Consider the following 15,836-nt stretch of genomic DNA (forward strand, 5'->3'; position numbering starts at 1 on the left):
ATGATTCTGGTGACAGTTGCCCTACCAAAAGAATGCAAAGTTGGGGTGAGAGGGGCGCAAGATGCTGTTCAGTGAAGAGGCGCTGAAAAGTTCAACGATTGGGCACAATATTTTGGTTACAATGAAGAAAAAAGTAATGTAGTTATAAAGTACTCTATGCTGATTCCAGTACACACCATATAATTTTATTTTCTTATCCGCTGAAAATTCAAATTCAAATTCAAAAATATCTTTATTCAGTTGGTAACATAGTTACACTTTGAATCGTCATTTTTTACATAACGAACGTCTCATCCGCCTAAAACTACTGCAGCTTCTCACAACCTGTATAGCCGGGGAAAAAAGGAAACGGACGGGTAATTGACAGACATAAAATTTACGAACACACGTCAATTTTAGGCACAATTTTAAAAAACCCTTCCAAAATATTATAATACTTAATAACCTGACAGAATTAATTTGACAGCACATGTCAAACGGATTGCATATGAGCGAGATGTCTATTTTATTCGCCCGGATTATTCATTCATTTTAAAATTAACAGTTGTCAATCATCCGTCCAGTTCCTTTTTGGCGGATAAGAAAATGACAGGTAAGTGTAACTTAAAATACAATTAGGAGGTGTGTGCAGGAATCGGGACCACTATCATGGGTTTTTAAAAGATGTGTTGCTGTTGCAGTTTCCTGTCATTTCTTCTCCTCAGCCATAACATCTTGCGAAATGACGTAAATTCAAAAATGTTACATTGACCTTCAACAAGTTTATCCATGATAATTACGTTGAATAAATGATTCTGATTTCTGATTTGTATTAACGGCCCTTTAGAACGAGTATCGAACACTTTCAATTCGTTTATACAATTGAACATTGTCTATTTGTGAGTTTATTACCTAGAGTCAATGATAAAGTCTACTTGATATAGGTGTGAACTTACGCCTCATGGAAATTTTTATTGTATTGCATTATAGTTCTTTTATTGTTATGGAAAACAATGATTAAGGCACGCTTTAATCGGTTTTATGGTCGTTAATAAGCTTTGTTGTTTCAATACCTATTAGATTCCGATACCCCATTAGCACTTCACAAAAGACTAAAGTATTTATGATTTTATGTTTGTATGAAAGTACTTAAAAGCAATAGCTTATACTCGCAGTTTACTTCAGGACCCCGATACCGACCCCGCCGGCGTGGTCGACGATTTCCCTCATTCAGCGCTTATCGCTATCGACCCACTAGGGTCGATTAATTCTTTCAAATATTTTTCCTGTCAGACGACGCCCTGAGCCGAGGTTCGCGCCCAACTGGGCATCCTCAGGCCTGTTGTCTTAAACGTTGCGCGTTGTATCGGGTGAGAGCCTTCAGCGCTCCCCATTTGTCCGGCCAAGTAGTTAATGCCATCTGCGGCAAATCTACAATAAGTCACGTCAAAAAAAAATCGCAGTTTCGCTCTTCTAATGACTGAGAGAGACACTTTTCTGGCTACGTTCTTCAAAAATATAGCAATATAGACGGCGCTGTACAGATTTTCCTTCGTTTAACCTTTTAATTTCTGTCTGACCTTCCAACTCCAACCAGCCCAATACAGGTTAGGTCACATACCTCCGAAACGCATTTCTCGGGAATGTGGGTTTCCTCACGATGTTTTCCTTCACCGCTTAGCACGTGACGTTATGATCCAAACATGAATTAGTAAATGAAGTCAGTTAACAAATTCGAAAATTCTGTTAGGTATTCTGTTGGAACGAGTGCGCAGCTCCAACAGAATCCTGAATGCGATTGCCGATAAATACGATTCGCCCTTAATTTACTTATTTGACAGCCTCCGTGGTCTAGTGGTTAGAGCGTTAGGCTCACGATCTGGAGGTCCGGGTTCGATTCCCGATGGGGACATTGTCGAAATCACTTTGTGAGACTGTCCTTTGTTTGGTAAGGACTTTTCAGGCTTGAATCACCTGATTGTCCGAAAAAGTAAGATGATTCCGTGATTCGGAGGGCACGTTAAGCAGTTAGTCCCGGCTATTAGCCGTAAAAAACCTCCACCAACCCGCAATGGAGCAGCGTGGTGGAGTATGCTCCATACCCCCTCCGGTTGATTGAGGGGAGGCCTGTGCCCAGCAGTGGGACGTATATAGGCTGTTTATATAATGTATGTATGTACCACCTGATTGGGATGGCGGGTCGTCCACCTTATTTTGTAAACTAACTTAGTATGTAAGGTTTTGTTACTAACCCCATGGATCTTATATTGTCCGAATTATATTTTTTGATTTTGATTTGATTAGGCGTATGAGGGCGCTAGTGTTTATATAAATTGTAACATAAGTAATCACTCGACCCTTCACGCTGCTGCTTCATTGCGGGTTGATAAAGGAAGAATCTCGGAAGAGCTCGGTGGCGCAGCGGTAAACGCACTCGGTCTGCGATTGTGGAAGTTAAGCAACTTTCGCAAAGGCCGGTCATAGGATGGTGACCACAAAAAAAAAGTTTTCATCTCGAGCTCCTCCGTGCTTCGGAAGGCACGTTAAGGCGTTGGTCCCGGCTGCATTAGCAGTCGTTAATAACCACCAATCCGCACTGGGCCCGCGTGGCGGTTTAACGCCCGATCTCCCTATCCATCCATAGGGAAGGCCCGTGCCCCAGCAGCGGGGACGTTAATGGGCTGATGATGATGATGATGAAAGGAACATAACTCATTTTTCCGAATGGGCTCGACTAAAAATCGAACCCGGAGTCCCTCGTTCGGTGCGTGTCTAACCGTTACACAGAGATCACAGTATATTTTTCAAGCTTATTTTTTGTGTGTATCAACGTTGCATATGTGCTTAGCGAAATTTTAAGAAAAACCGCCTCTGATTTGCATTGGCGTTCTTTAGCCGATAAAAATAGTTGATAGTTGCTTAACATTAAGAGGTTATTACAATATCGGCGACAGACGAGACCCAATTGACTAACTAATATAAAAACTGCGAACCTAATGTCAACATTTATGGTTGTCACCGTGGCTTTCCTAGGTTAGAATATACAATACTTGGGTGAATATCAAAATGTGTCAAGTTTGGTGGCGAACTTTCATATAATTTTTTCGTGAAAAATTGGGTTCTGATATGAAAAAGGATCCTTTTAGATCCTTTGTGATGTGATCCTTTTGGATCCTATTTCATGTCGGAACCCAGGATCCTTTTAGATCTTTTTCATGTCGGAACCCAATTTTCACGAAAAAATAATATGTCGCCACCAAACTTGAAATTTTGATATTCACCCACTTAACTTATTTATTTATTTATTTATGGATCACTTACAGCTATGCACATTATAACATTTAGTTAGGACATAATTAAACAAAGTGAAACAGTACTTATGTGTAAGCTAATTACAAGTGAACACAACATTCATCATAAAAAGAAAACAATATCTAGTCTGTTGAGGCTAACTTCTCAGCAGCTACTAGGTATATTTAAGCGATACGAGTACTTAGCTAGATCTTGAGTATCTTCTTAAATCTTATTATTTGCACATTATTATGACCATCCCACTGTTTTAACATGTCTTCCGAAGCACGGAATCATTTTATTTTTTCGGACAATCAGGTTCACCTGATTCAGCAAGTGATAAATAAAAGAGAAATACTTCACCGATGGTTAACGGCCTCTGTGGACCTGTAATCCAGCTGATCATCAGGAAATTAAGATGGCACCTGCTTCGGAACGCACGTTAAGTCGTTGTTCCCGGATACTTACTCTTGTAAGTACTTAGTGACTACATGAGCCATGTCAGGAAGCTTTGCTGCCTTAACAATAACCTTGACAACAGGGTTGTTGAGGCTGGTCATCCACCTCACAACCCACATGATAGAAGAAGACTTCTAGGCTACCTATTGAGATAAATAAAATGAAAACCTACGGCGCAGCCCTAAGGTAATTATTTCATTAAATAGCGTGCGTGCGGTGAGACAGAAAACTTTTGATTGTCATGAGAATGGCGGGAAAAACATGCTGTGTACCAACACTATTGAGACAACAGCATTAAATATTACACGTAATCGGCGGCGCTTGCGCAACCGATCGATGGATATTGGCGCTTAGCCACCCTTAGTACTTAGGTATGTAAAGTGTGTAGTTAGAAAATAGAATTGTAATATACAGGAAGTAAACAGAGAGTATACAGAGCTGACGTCCTAGTACCCGTATTGTAAGATATTCATTCTATTCTTCTTCCACTCAACACGGCCTCAGCTGAGAATTTTGGTATTTTAAGTTGATCTCTCTCTCTCTATTTAAGAGCCCAATGAGACGAGAGGGAGAGAGAGCGTTGAGAGAAGTTGATATTTGAAATATGGTGTTGGAGGAGGATGGAAAGAATAAGTTGAACTGAAAGGGTTACTTATGAGGAAGTGGTAGTAAGAGTAAGGGAAAAGAGGCAAACATTGAGGACAGAAGAGGCAAGATGATTGGACACTTAATAAGACACGACGCATTTATTAAAAACATCATAGAAGGGAAGTTACAAGGAAAGAGGGGAAGGGGAAGACAAAGAAAAGCTTACATGGAACAGATTAAAAAGGTGAACGTCGTGTCTTATAAGGAAGTGAAAAATGTGGCCATTGATAGATGAGAATGGAGAATGCTATACCGACAAGAGCGTGGCTCTTAAATAAGTGATGTGATGAAGTTGACAGTTACGACGTGACCATAACATGCTAAGGAGTAAAGAGTAAGTAGTTACTGGCATCCGAGGCAAACCTAAAATAAGTCAATTAAAAAAACTTCATGTTGGTAGGTACCAACCTACCTTTATTCTTGTGGGAAGGTTTGGTTTAGGTACGTACCTAGTACCTATTTTCCCGTGAGCACAATTTGTATATTGTTATTTTAGTTACAAAAAAATGTTAGACTTTGTTGTAATACTTAAGTAGATAGATAAACTGAAGCCAGTATACTCTTTTAGACTGGGCAGAGTTAAAAATTCTACAATAAAGTCTATATTTTTAACTCAACTCAAGTCAAATTATTTATTTTCAGATTAATATCCATAATTATAAGTTAAAATTATAATTATAAAATTTTAATTATTACTTATTTATTTATAAATCTTTTCTCATTATAAGTGTCACGGCTATCAAATTCAATTTGCAGTCTTGAATAAATAGAATACAGTTTAAGATGATTAAAAATAAATTCTCTCTCACTTTTTTTTGGTATATCTACCTACCTATTTTCGAATTTTAACTATGATGACCCGAAGTGGACAAGCAGGAGTATTCTCTTCGGTTGATTGATGGGAGGCCTGTGGGACGATATAGACTGTTTATGGTGTCTTCTATCGTGTGGATTCTGAGGTGGATTACCAACCCCATCAACCTTAGGCCTTAAGCCTCTGACATGACTCATGTAATGACTACGTACTTACATCAGTATGTAGTAATCGGGACCAACGGCTCAACGTGCCTTCCGAAGCATGGATCATCTTACTTTCAGACAATCAGGTCAACAGCCTGTAATGTCCTAACCAAACAAGGGATCTCAAAATGATTTTTGTGATACTTACATTAGTAAGTAATAGCCGGGACCAACGGCTTAACGTGCCTTCGGAAGCACGGATCATCTTACTTTTGGACAATCAGGTGATGTCCTAACCTTAAACTTGGGATCACAAATTGATTTTTGTGATTTGTCTCCACCGGGATTCGAACCCGGGACCTCCGTATCGTGATCCCAAATTATTTTACCTTATGTCTTGCTTTTGTTCTGCCTACCTTATTACGAAGCAGGAAGACTATTATATTACTGATATTCCTCCACACAATTAAACCAGCTTATCTAAATGCAATCACATCAATACCTTCGTTGCAGATTAGACTAGACATTAGGTAATATCCAGGCAAATTAACAGTAGCCTAAGTCGGATATAAATGAAATTCGCGTATGTTAATCTATGCCGTACACTGCATGCCAATCGATTGCAGTTCTAGAACCAATTGGCGTTGCATGCATTACATTATTGTTGCTAATTTGACAGGCTGGGAAATACTGTTTGGTAACTTCATGTCTCACTCTAATAAATTATCACTCTAGTAAATTATCCCTTAGGAATAAGGTAAAAATCTACACGACTTGCATCCGTCCGATCATGACCTACGCAGGGGTAGTTTTCGCTCACGCGAGTCCCTATCAAATCCACCGTCTATAGGTAATACAAAATGGTTTCATGCGGAAAGCCACGGGAGCTCCGTGGTTCCTTCGCCATGAAAATCTGCACATTGACCTAGGTTTGCCAACCATTGCCCAATGGCTCAAATTAGCTTTAAAACGTTTTTTTCAATTCTGCTCCGCACCACCCAAATCCCGCATCCCGCTTAGGGACGGTACTTAAAAGTATCGGCGTAGGACACAATCCCTCTGTCGATTTTTACGACATGCCCGGGAAGACAACCCGCTGAACGTTTTCTATGTTTTTTAAAATTAATAAAACAAAAATCGACAATAACAAAACTCTACCTCCAATCTTCTCTGTTTTGTTATTAGGTAAGTATATTAAAATTCGGGCAGCGCTTACTTACGACGTATAATAATTATTATAGACACTTTAAATGTGTAGTCGTGTATCTTTGACTGTGTTATATTTGTTCTCCTAAACCCAACAGAAACGTTAACATACTACGGAAGTACCTTTAGGTAGTCGAAGAAATGTTGTATGTTATACTGGTGCTAATAGTCAAACAGTTGCAAGTTCTTGAGCAAACAGAGCAAATGAGTACTCCGAAGCAGTTATAGTTAACATCAAATTGACCCACTAAGTAGCCACGATGTTCTAAGAACTCACTCGGAACGGTTCTGGAACTTGCCCAGTTCTAGTTCCGCCTTGGTTAAACGTTCGGGATCATTACTGAACGATGTACAAACTTGCAAACCATGTAGTCATTGTAGAATTTAGGTAACAAAGGTTCTAGGAACTCATTTGTCGCGGTTTCCTTGGGGTGGGTGGGATCCAGGGATCCTCCTCGAGGGATTTTACGTGTTTTTTTATGCTCGAGGGATTAAACTCCCTCTCTTTACGGGAATTACAATTTACAAGTGACGGACTCGCAGTAAATGCCGGCCAGTTAGGTACTACTTACTGCTGCTGCTTTGCAAATTGACATTACAGGGTGTTAGTGACATCGTAACGGATACAGAGGGGGATGATTCAGAGTTGATTAAAAAGTCATGATTTTTTAAATTATTACCAGTTCCATACTTTAGCGACAGAAAATTCGGCTTGATATGAACTCAGAATCATGGTCTGAATCACCCATCAAAGTTTTCATTACCATGTCACTAACATTCTGTAGGAGTAAATTAACTTAGCTAAACATTTTGTTCACCGAATGAATTGAAATTGTATTTGTTTTTGCCAAACTGTTAATGTTTGTCAACATCATCATCTTCCTAGCGCTATCCCACTACTAACCTAACCTGACGAGTTGACAGGTCCAGTTTTTACAGTTTTGTGTTTGTCAACAACAGAATGCTTTTTGTTTTTTTTCTCAGAAATCACAAAAATAGTCAAACGTTCTATGTTAATATGGTAACATAATTTATACATCAATGCTCTACAATATACGTGATGGTCGATCCTAGAACGGAATAAAAAGGATCTTGGAATCTACAGCTGTTCGATTTTCAGAAACAATATAAGTGTGTTCGTTATAAAAAAAAAATAAGTGTCAGAGCATGCGTAGTGGAACTCAAGTAAGGTGACGTCACTTTATGTTTTTAGCCGCCAAGGTACCTACCTAAATTAAATACGTTTTCGTTTCCCTACAATCTCACCTGATTCAGCCTAAGGGCGTGTCTCACGTCATGAGCTCTCCGCACACCTATAAGATTCTTCACATATGGACCCGCAACATAGAGTTCTTATTTTAGAGAGATGACGCGGGAGCATAGCCGGTAGGACCGAAATATGCATAAAACGAGGATATTATAGACAAAGATCTTATTATATAACATTTTTTTAATTTTTTGAGTCTTTTTGTAATTATTTATTTTTATTTTGGTGCTATAAAGTGTATTTGTATTGTATTGTATTTGTATTGTATTTGGTACTATACAATCACAAATAGCGCTCCTGTTACTATGTACTGAACGGCGGGTAAATCTAAGTAGAGGTCCAGTCAGAATTCTGTTACTTAATTGTTTTTTTTTTATTCTTATAGCACTTACCTGAAACTCACAAAGAGAAAATCCCGCCCGGTCGGGCGTCGGCTTAATGAACATAGATCGAGAGAATTCGCATGGACAAGAGGAGGACCCGGTGGTGTAATGGTTAACACGCTCCTCCCGGCTTGACTAAAGCTGCGGGTTCTAGTCCCGTCCGAGGCAGATTTTTTTTCGATTTAAATTTTTCTTTGTCAGAAACGTGTTGATGCGGCCGCTTCACACGCCGACGTGAGTTAACAGGCGACATACGGACTCGTGTAATTTAGTACTGAGGGCATATTTCTTTTGTTTCTATGATCTGTGATCCGCACGCAAGTAGATTTTCATAGGTAGGGAACAATTAGGTGTCACTCATTTTAACAACCTCTAATCTATCTCGGGCATCATCCCGCAATTTTGTAATTATAAACCGAATTAAGTAATCTGACATTCGTATAAAATTTGGCCTAGACCAGGTGTAAAACATTATGCAATTTGTATTTAAAATCGGCCTTTATAGTCGAATTTCTCGTCAAAGTCATAAATTGTTGTAGAATGTGACAGTCGACATACTTTTTAAACTAACTGTTGATGACACAAAGCACGGAACGATCCACGATCAGCCTATTCGGTCATAGGTCCCATAATGTTACATAATTAATGACCTTTTTGTCATAAGTCTTTTGGGCTATTTAACAAAATATACGTTCCTAATTTAAATTTATAATCAACAGGCCGGATGTAAAAATAAGTAAAACTTTCTTATTTTATTGTTTGATGCTGGCAATAAATAATCATATACTTAATAAGTAGTTTGATTATGATTATTTAAATTTGGAAGCTATGAATTATGAAACTTCAATTGTTTTGTTTTAAAAATTTAATTTAAGTTTTATTTGCGATTAAAATATCTAAATTATTTGTTACATTTTCTAAATTATTAACAACTTAAGTAATTCATTTAGCATATTTTATCAAAAACCTACCTTTTTATTATACAAATTCGACATCAATACTTTTAAAAGATTGAGAATACATTAAGAAATATTATAGGATTTTTTTCTGCTTGAGTTAACTTTTAGTAGACCATCAAACTTTTCGCTTCAACTGCATAGAAAACACTGTACTGTACTCCTTAAACCCAAGTTTCTCGTGCATCTTACACGACTGCTCATTGTCCTCTATACAAAACGAGAACACATCATTCCCTTCCTTCAACCTTTCATTACAAATCAATTTCGTAACCATTTCTCCGTAACCTTTTCTTCTGAAGTTTTCTAGGGTATACAAATGGCCCAAAGCACCCATTTCTTTAACAAACCCGAAGGATAGGAGCTGGCCGTCTTTGAAGAGTCCGTAGCCTGATTTGCTGGCGATGAGGAGTTGGAAGTATATGGTGGAGCCAGGGTAGCGATGTGGCCATGTGTCATTGACCAGGGTGATGTGGGCTTCTGTCAGATGTTTAAAGGTCAGGTCTTGAGGAGGGCTGGAAGGTAAAATTTTGGAGTTTTTATGGTAATCGCCATTCCTCTTTTCTTTCGCCAAAACCTTCACCTCCTGATACGACACGACTTGCACCTTCTCTTTTATTTGACCAAGAAGAGTGCAGCTCTTAAATAATGAGAGAGATTTTATAGTACAAGACCTTAGATTATTTCAAATACTTATTGCTATTTGACATTTGTTTGCATTGCGCATTTACTTTTATATGCGCAAGTGTCAAATAGCTTTTTTAGATGAATTGCTTCGATGTGGCCTTTTTAACCCCCCAGAACGAAGGACATGCCATTGTCGATAATAAAAAAGAACGACCTACCTACAAAAGATCGACAAATGTGGAAAAAGCAATACCGACAAGTTTTTTTTTATTTTTGACGTGACTTATTGTAGATTTGCTGCAGATGGCATTAACTACTTGGCCGGACAAATGGGGAGCGCTGAAGGCTCTCACCCGGTACAACGTTTAAGACAACAGGCCTGAGGGTGCCCAGTTGGGCGTGAACCTCGGCTCAGGGCGTCGTCTGAGAGGAAAAATATTTGAAAGAATTAATCGACCCTAGTGGGTCGATAGCGATAAGCGCTGAATGAGGGATTTATACCGACAAGAGCCTACCTATTTTTGTAGTAATATAACTTACCCTATGAAATTATGACTTACATACCACACATCATACAGAGGGCTTTCTTTGCTCAGAATATATAGCTTGAGTGGGTGAATCCACTGGACTTCCATGTTAATATCTCCTGTTATCCTCTTCACTCCTTCTACGACGTGACGAGGAGGGAACAGGACAACTATCTCTCTGCTCCAGTCTATTAGCTGAGTACGTTTTAATGCTTCCTCAAGTTTGCTCGTGTCATCTTGTGGACATTCTATTAGCATTTCTATAAATTCAGTCTGAAAATTCTGCTTTATTAAAAAGGTATAAATACTATTATAATATTGTTAAATATACATCTAACAACGAAATCTTCCGGAAACGCGAAGCTACTAATGGAAATAATATTGTTGTTCTAATATAAATGACGATCAATTGATTTTATGATTAAAACATTGTAGAATATCTACTGAAAACTTAGTTTACGTTAAATAGGTACCTAATTAGTTTCTTGCCTTAGGTATACGTATAGTCATACTACCAGTTAATAGATGTACTATTAACTACAATTTTGATAAAACGAACACCATAAACAAATAACATTTACCTCATCTTTTATAACCGCAATCATACCGTTTTCCGGTTTACCAAATGGGTTTAGTACTTTGAAGCCGTAGTTCAAACCTAGATTCATCCATTTGGACAAAGTATCCACGGCATAATACCCCGTAATACCTCTGGGCCAATCATTTCTGAACACTTCTTTGAGACCTGCCCATTGGTCAACAGAAAGACAATGCATAATGTCTTGATTCATAGTATTTCTCTCTTCTTTTGTTGTTTCTTTTCACTTTTTTAAACTGTGATCCTACTTAAATGTCAAATATCTGACGATGAACAAAATGAGTGTCTATTAAAAAGTACCTATTTCTAGTTGAGAAGGCACTTAACTGTTTATAGTTTGTCAATTCTTTATTTCATTTCGTCCCACTGTCAAAAACACAATTTTGTTAACGAAATGGTTGTTGTTTTCACAACTGACAGATAACCTAAATTCTCCTGCTTATGACGTCACTAGGTATTTTACAAGACCAATGCCTAACTTCATGATAAACGTAAAAAACTTAACAGCTTTTCAAGCGGCCATTCCGAACAACGCTAGGATGAATTAAGTGCAAGTTTTACTAATGGTATACAGATTTTCTAAATAGTTTATCTGGAAATTAATTACTTGGCATTTTTACACTGACAACCCCGCACCGTGTCATGGCTAAACTACATTTCTTATTAAAGTGTAAAAGCAAAAGTTGGGAACAATGCGTAGAATATTTTGCTCATAATGTTTTGTCAGGGGAACCCTTTTCATAATAATTATTGCTGTGTTTTAATAGTGAAACTAGCAAATTCTGTTGTCTGGAAAGTTAGAATTGAGATGAAGTGATGAAGTCCTTTGGTACGTAAAACGTACCTACGTTCTATTTTTTATGAATATTATCCTATAGTTATTTAGGTTTAATGTACTTTGCATGTATTCGTATTCGCGGTATAATGATAATACTTTATTTACTCTTTCCTTTCAAGTAACACCAAGCAACTCCATCAAAATTCTTGAAGCCGACTTTTCTATACAAGTTGCAAGCACTTTCATTACCCTTGACAGAAAAAGCGAAAACATCTTTCCATTCTTTCAATAAAACATTGCTGACTAACTTCAGTAACAATTCTCCATAGCTTTTTCTTCTATGGTCTTCTAGAGTATACATATGGCCAAGAGTCCCCGCTTCATTGATAAAGACCCATGATACAAGGTCCTGGTCTTTGAAGAGCCCGAAGCCAGATCGTGTTTTCACCAGGAGTTGGAAATACCAGGTGGAGCCAGGGTAGCGGTGGGGCCAAGTAGAGTCCACCAGCTCTACGTGTTTAGGAGTAAGAAGTCCAAATGTGATGCTAGAAGGTAGGCTGAAATTTAATGAAAATTTATATTTATTTATACAGTACACATTACAGGCTGATCACCTGATTGTACAAAAAGTAAGATGATCCGTGCTTCGGAAGGCACGTTAAGCCATTGGTACCGATTACTACTTACTGATGTAAATAAGTAGTCGTTACATGAGCCATGCCAGGGGCATTTGGCGGCTCAATAGTAACCCTGACACCAGGGTTGATGAGGTTGGTACTCCACCTCACAACCCACACGATAGAAGAAGAAGATTTATTTATAGTAGTTAATGGGTGCTTTTAATTAAGTCCGACAAAATATAGTTTTAATCATCGTCATGGGTCTTTTTGATTTGTTTACGTAGTACGGCAGTATTTCTGATAATCGACGATATATAATGCGCACCACGCAACATCTACTTCTTTTTTACTAAATATAGGTGACTGACTGACTCACTTACATAATTGTTCTCCCAGAAGGAGTGTCTGGGGGTAAAAATAAGAAGCAGCATTTAAAATAATGTAAAAAAACTTCCGAAAATCGCTGCAATATATAAACAATAGATATGAACCAGTATGCCATGCAGTAAGAGATTAACGTATATTTTCAAACGGAAATATTGGAATTTCTGTTGATTCAATTAAATTATAAGTCTAATATAGGTATATTTGGTATTTTTAGAGACACCAATAAGGTATTTAATGCACGTACATTCAATTACATACAACATAATTAACATAAACATGATTATTTTGCAAATGTCAAAACCGTGACCACCAGTTCATGTTGATATTTCTTATATTCCTAAAAAACAGCCACCATTGTTTAGTAACAGCCTCCATGGTCTAGTGGTTAGAGCGTTAGGCTCACGATCTGGAGATCCGGGTTCGGTTCCCGATGGGGACATTGTCGAAATCACTTTGTGAGACTGTCCTTTGTTTGGTAAGGACTTTTCAGGCTTGAATCACCTGATTGTCCGAAAAATTAAGATGATTCCGTGCTTCGGAGTGCACGTTAAGCCGTTGGTCCCGGCTATTAGCTGTAAAAACACCTCCACCAACCCGTATTGGAGCAGGGTGGTGGAGAATGCTTCATACCCCCTCCGGTTGATTGAGCTCATAAACAGCCTATATACGTCCCCCTGCTGGGCCTGTGCCCATCAGTGGGACGTATATAGGCTGTTTATGTATGTATGTTTGAAAAGGTACTGGATAGGTAGCAAATAAATATGTAGCAATTATCTAGATTCGGTTCGCCGTTTTCTCAAGATATAGACAAGACATATCTTTTGAATGAGAAAGGTAATAGATTTTTTAGTTTAGGTATAAAGTATTATCAGATAGGTAGTATATCTAACAATATGCAATTTTAACATTAAGCAATTGGTTCCATCATTTTAACGGTAATAACATGACTCATTCGTTGACACTACTTTAAGGTAAAATAATACAAAAGTCAAAAAAAAAATATTTCTGGGATTCTGGATTGTTGAGCATTGTCATTTGCGACTAGAGAAAGCTATCTCTGTTTAGTCCTAACTCGCGGCTTTATGTCTTATTAATTAGTTACATGTGGGTGAATATCACAATAATATCTCACCTTACATCAAACTGGGGACTTTGCTTATCCAGAATAAAACTATTGCTCGGAAGAATTAATTCTATATCCACATTAACATCTTCAGCGATTTTCTTAACACTTTCAATAATATGACTAGGAGCAAACGGTATGATGATATTTCTTTGCCAATCTATAACATTTGTTGTCTTTAAAGCTTCCTCTAATTTACTAGTGTCGTTTCTAGGGCATTGTATTACTATCTCGTAAAATGCGTCCTGAAAAAAGTAAAAAAACGTATTCATTAGTTTATTTATTTAAAAGATGTGTTGCTGTTGCAGTTTCTTGTCATTTCTTCTCCTCAGCCATAACACATTGCGAAATGACGTAAATTCAAAAATGTTAAATTGGTCTTCAACAGTTTTATCCATGATAATTACGTTGAAAAAATGATTCTGATTTCTGAGCATTTCTCTCTTACAACTATGTGAGGGGGGCTCACACATTTTTAATGAACAACTTTCAAATATTTTTAGTAATAGGTACAAAACGGGTTGTTATCATCGAAAGGGTATATACGTAAACACCTTATTTTTAAAGTCGGTTAAAATAGGCATTTGAACATGAGAATATTATAACATTGTCTCCTAAAGGACATACCAAAATATATTACCTTTTCATTGATAGCAACCATTCCGCTCCACAGATCACCAAAGGGACAAAACACTTTGAAGCCATAGTCAAAGCCTTCTTTCAACCAGCGTCTTTGAGTATCAAGAATGGTATATCCAGAAATACCTCTCGGCCAATCTGTCATAAACGCTTCTTGTAAGTTTGACCATTTTTCTACTGATAAACGGACTAAGGAATCTTGTTGCATGATGGCCAATGTTGACTGACTGAACAACTTTAAGTAGGACAGTAGATTAGTGTTGCCACTTGATAGCTGTTTATCGATAACTTCTCGAAATATCGACTTTCGACACTGCGTCAATGTTTTTATTTTATATCAAAATTATTATCGAGTAGGTAAACCTAGTATTTCGTTTTATTGCATAACAATATTCAATTGAAACCACATGTGAATGAATGATAGTTAAAACCATGGGTTCATTTTCGTCATTACTTTTGCGAACGTTAGGTAATAAGGGACTTTCCAGGCTATGGTCCTCAAAAACAATATAAATGGCTGTGTGTAGATTTTTCTTCGTTTAACCTTTTTATTCATGGACAACAGATATATAATAATAATAATAATAGAAAGCGGTGTACACCTCTCGACACCCTGAGCTGCTCACAACCATGTTGCTGCCTTGCCGTCCAGTCGCGTCGGCTAGATAGGTGGCCCATCCAGTGAGTGGCGAGTCGCCGCCTGCTCATTTATCCATGTTTACCAACATTGGTCGAGCAGGCGCCATAGTCCCCCATAGCTCCAGTATCCCGGTCCACTAACCCCCAACCCAATAGCCCAGTTCCCTTTGTTCCCATAATCTGCAATAGTCCTACACGAACCGGGGATTGTCTTTGGGTGCACTCCCATAGTGCATACAGGGATAATCGCCGGTTGGTGTCACACCACATTTAGATTAAACTGTCTTAAGGGGCCTCTACGTGTTGGCTTCGGCCCCACGCACGCCTTCCAAAAGTCCGGGCCTCCATAGGCCCGAGATATGAAAAAGACATACAATAATAATAATAATAAAAATTTATTCAGAAAAAACATTAAGTACTTATAACTATTTTCAAACAAACATCTTCAGACAAAGTATTGGTACATATTTTAACTGTTATTAAACATTCATACAAGATTTGCTGTAACTCCTGCACTAGGCTAAAGCCCGTATCGCAGAAGTCACGTTCAAACGTTACCATTATAGTTAGAACATACTATCTTATACTCTGCTAAAACATTATAAAGAAAAACTAATAATAATAATACACTATAAGTTGTTAATCGTTACATTTGAATTATAAGCAAAACAAACAATAATATTTGACTTTAAAATAAATGAGATCATTGTTAAAAAGAAGAATCTTATTTGAATGTATGTCTGTGAGTG

The 15,836-nt window shown here is 37.8% G+C and overlaps 2 protein-coding genes across 2 annotated transcripts; both read right to left on the reverse strand.

Annotated features, from left to right (window-relative positions):
- Window positions 1-9,086: 9,086 nt before the first annotated feature.
- Window positions 9,087-11,476, reverse strand: LOC126374205 (uncharacterized). The gene is made up of 3 exons (XM_050020713.1): window positions 10,885-11,476; window positions 10,341-10,576; window positions 9,087-9,664 (listed from the first exon to the last, which is right to left on the reverse strand). Exons 1-3 carry the CDS (start codon window positions 11,092-11,094, stop codon window positions 9,268-9,270), a joined length of 843 nt encoding a protein of 280 aa, XP_049876670.1. The 5' UTR covers window positions 11,095-11,476; the 3' UTR covers window positions 9,087-9,267.
- A 330-nt stretch (window positions 11,477-11,806) lies between these two features.
- On the reverse strand, window positions 11,807-14,732 carry LOC126374206 (uncharacterized). Its single transcript, XM_050020714.1, has 3 exons — window positions 14,450-14,732; window positions 13,819-14,054; window positions 11,807-12,236 (listed from the first exon to the last, which is right to left on the reverse strand). The coding sequence occupies exons 1-3, from the start codon at window positions 14,654-14,656 to the stop codon at window positions 11,837-11,839; spliced, it is 843 nt and encodes a 280-aa protein (XP_049876671.1). The 5' UTR covers window positions 14,657-14,732; the 3' UTR covers window positions 11,807-11,836.
- Window positions 14,733-15,836: the final 1,104 nt, after the last annotated feature.

This window comes from Pectinophora gossypiella, chromosome 17 (assembly GCF_024362695.1).
Source record: "Pectinophora gossypiella chromosome 17, ilPecGoss1.1, whole genome shotgun sequence".
Classification (NCBI taxonomy): domain Eukaryota; kingdom Metazoa; phylum Arthropoda; class Insecta; order Lepidoptera; family Gelechiidae; genus Pectinophora; species Pectinophora gossypiella.

Coding starts and splice junctions, on each gene's coding strand:
- LOC126374205 (XM_050020713.1), bottom strand. CDS start 11,094: ATGAATCAAGACATTATGCATTGTCTTTCTGTTGACCAATGGGCAGGT. Junction 10,577..10,884: donor TTGCGGTTATAAAAGATGAG/GTAAATGTTATT, acceptor CAGAATTTTCAG/ACTGAATTTATAGAAATGCT. Junction 9,665..10,340: donor AGCCCTCTGTATGATGTGTG/GTATGTAAGTCA, acceptor TTTACCTTCCAG/CCCTCCTCAAGACCTGACCT.
- LOC126374206 (XM_050020714.1), bottom strand. CDS start 14,656: ATGCAACAAGATTCCTTAGTCCGTTTATCAGTAGAAAAATGGTCAAAC. Junction 14,055..14,449: donor TGGTTGCTATCAATGAAAAG/GTAATATATTTT, acceptor TACTTTTTTCAG/GACGCATTTTACGAGATAGT. Junction 12,237..13,818: donor AGTCCCCAGTTTGATGTAAG/GTGAGATATTAT, acceptor ATTAAATTTCAG/CCTACCTTCTAGCATCACAT.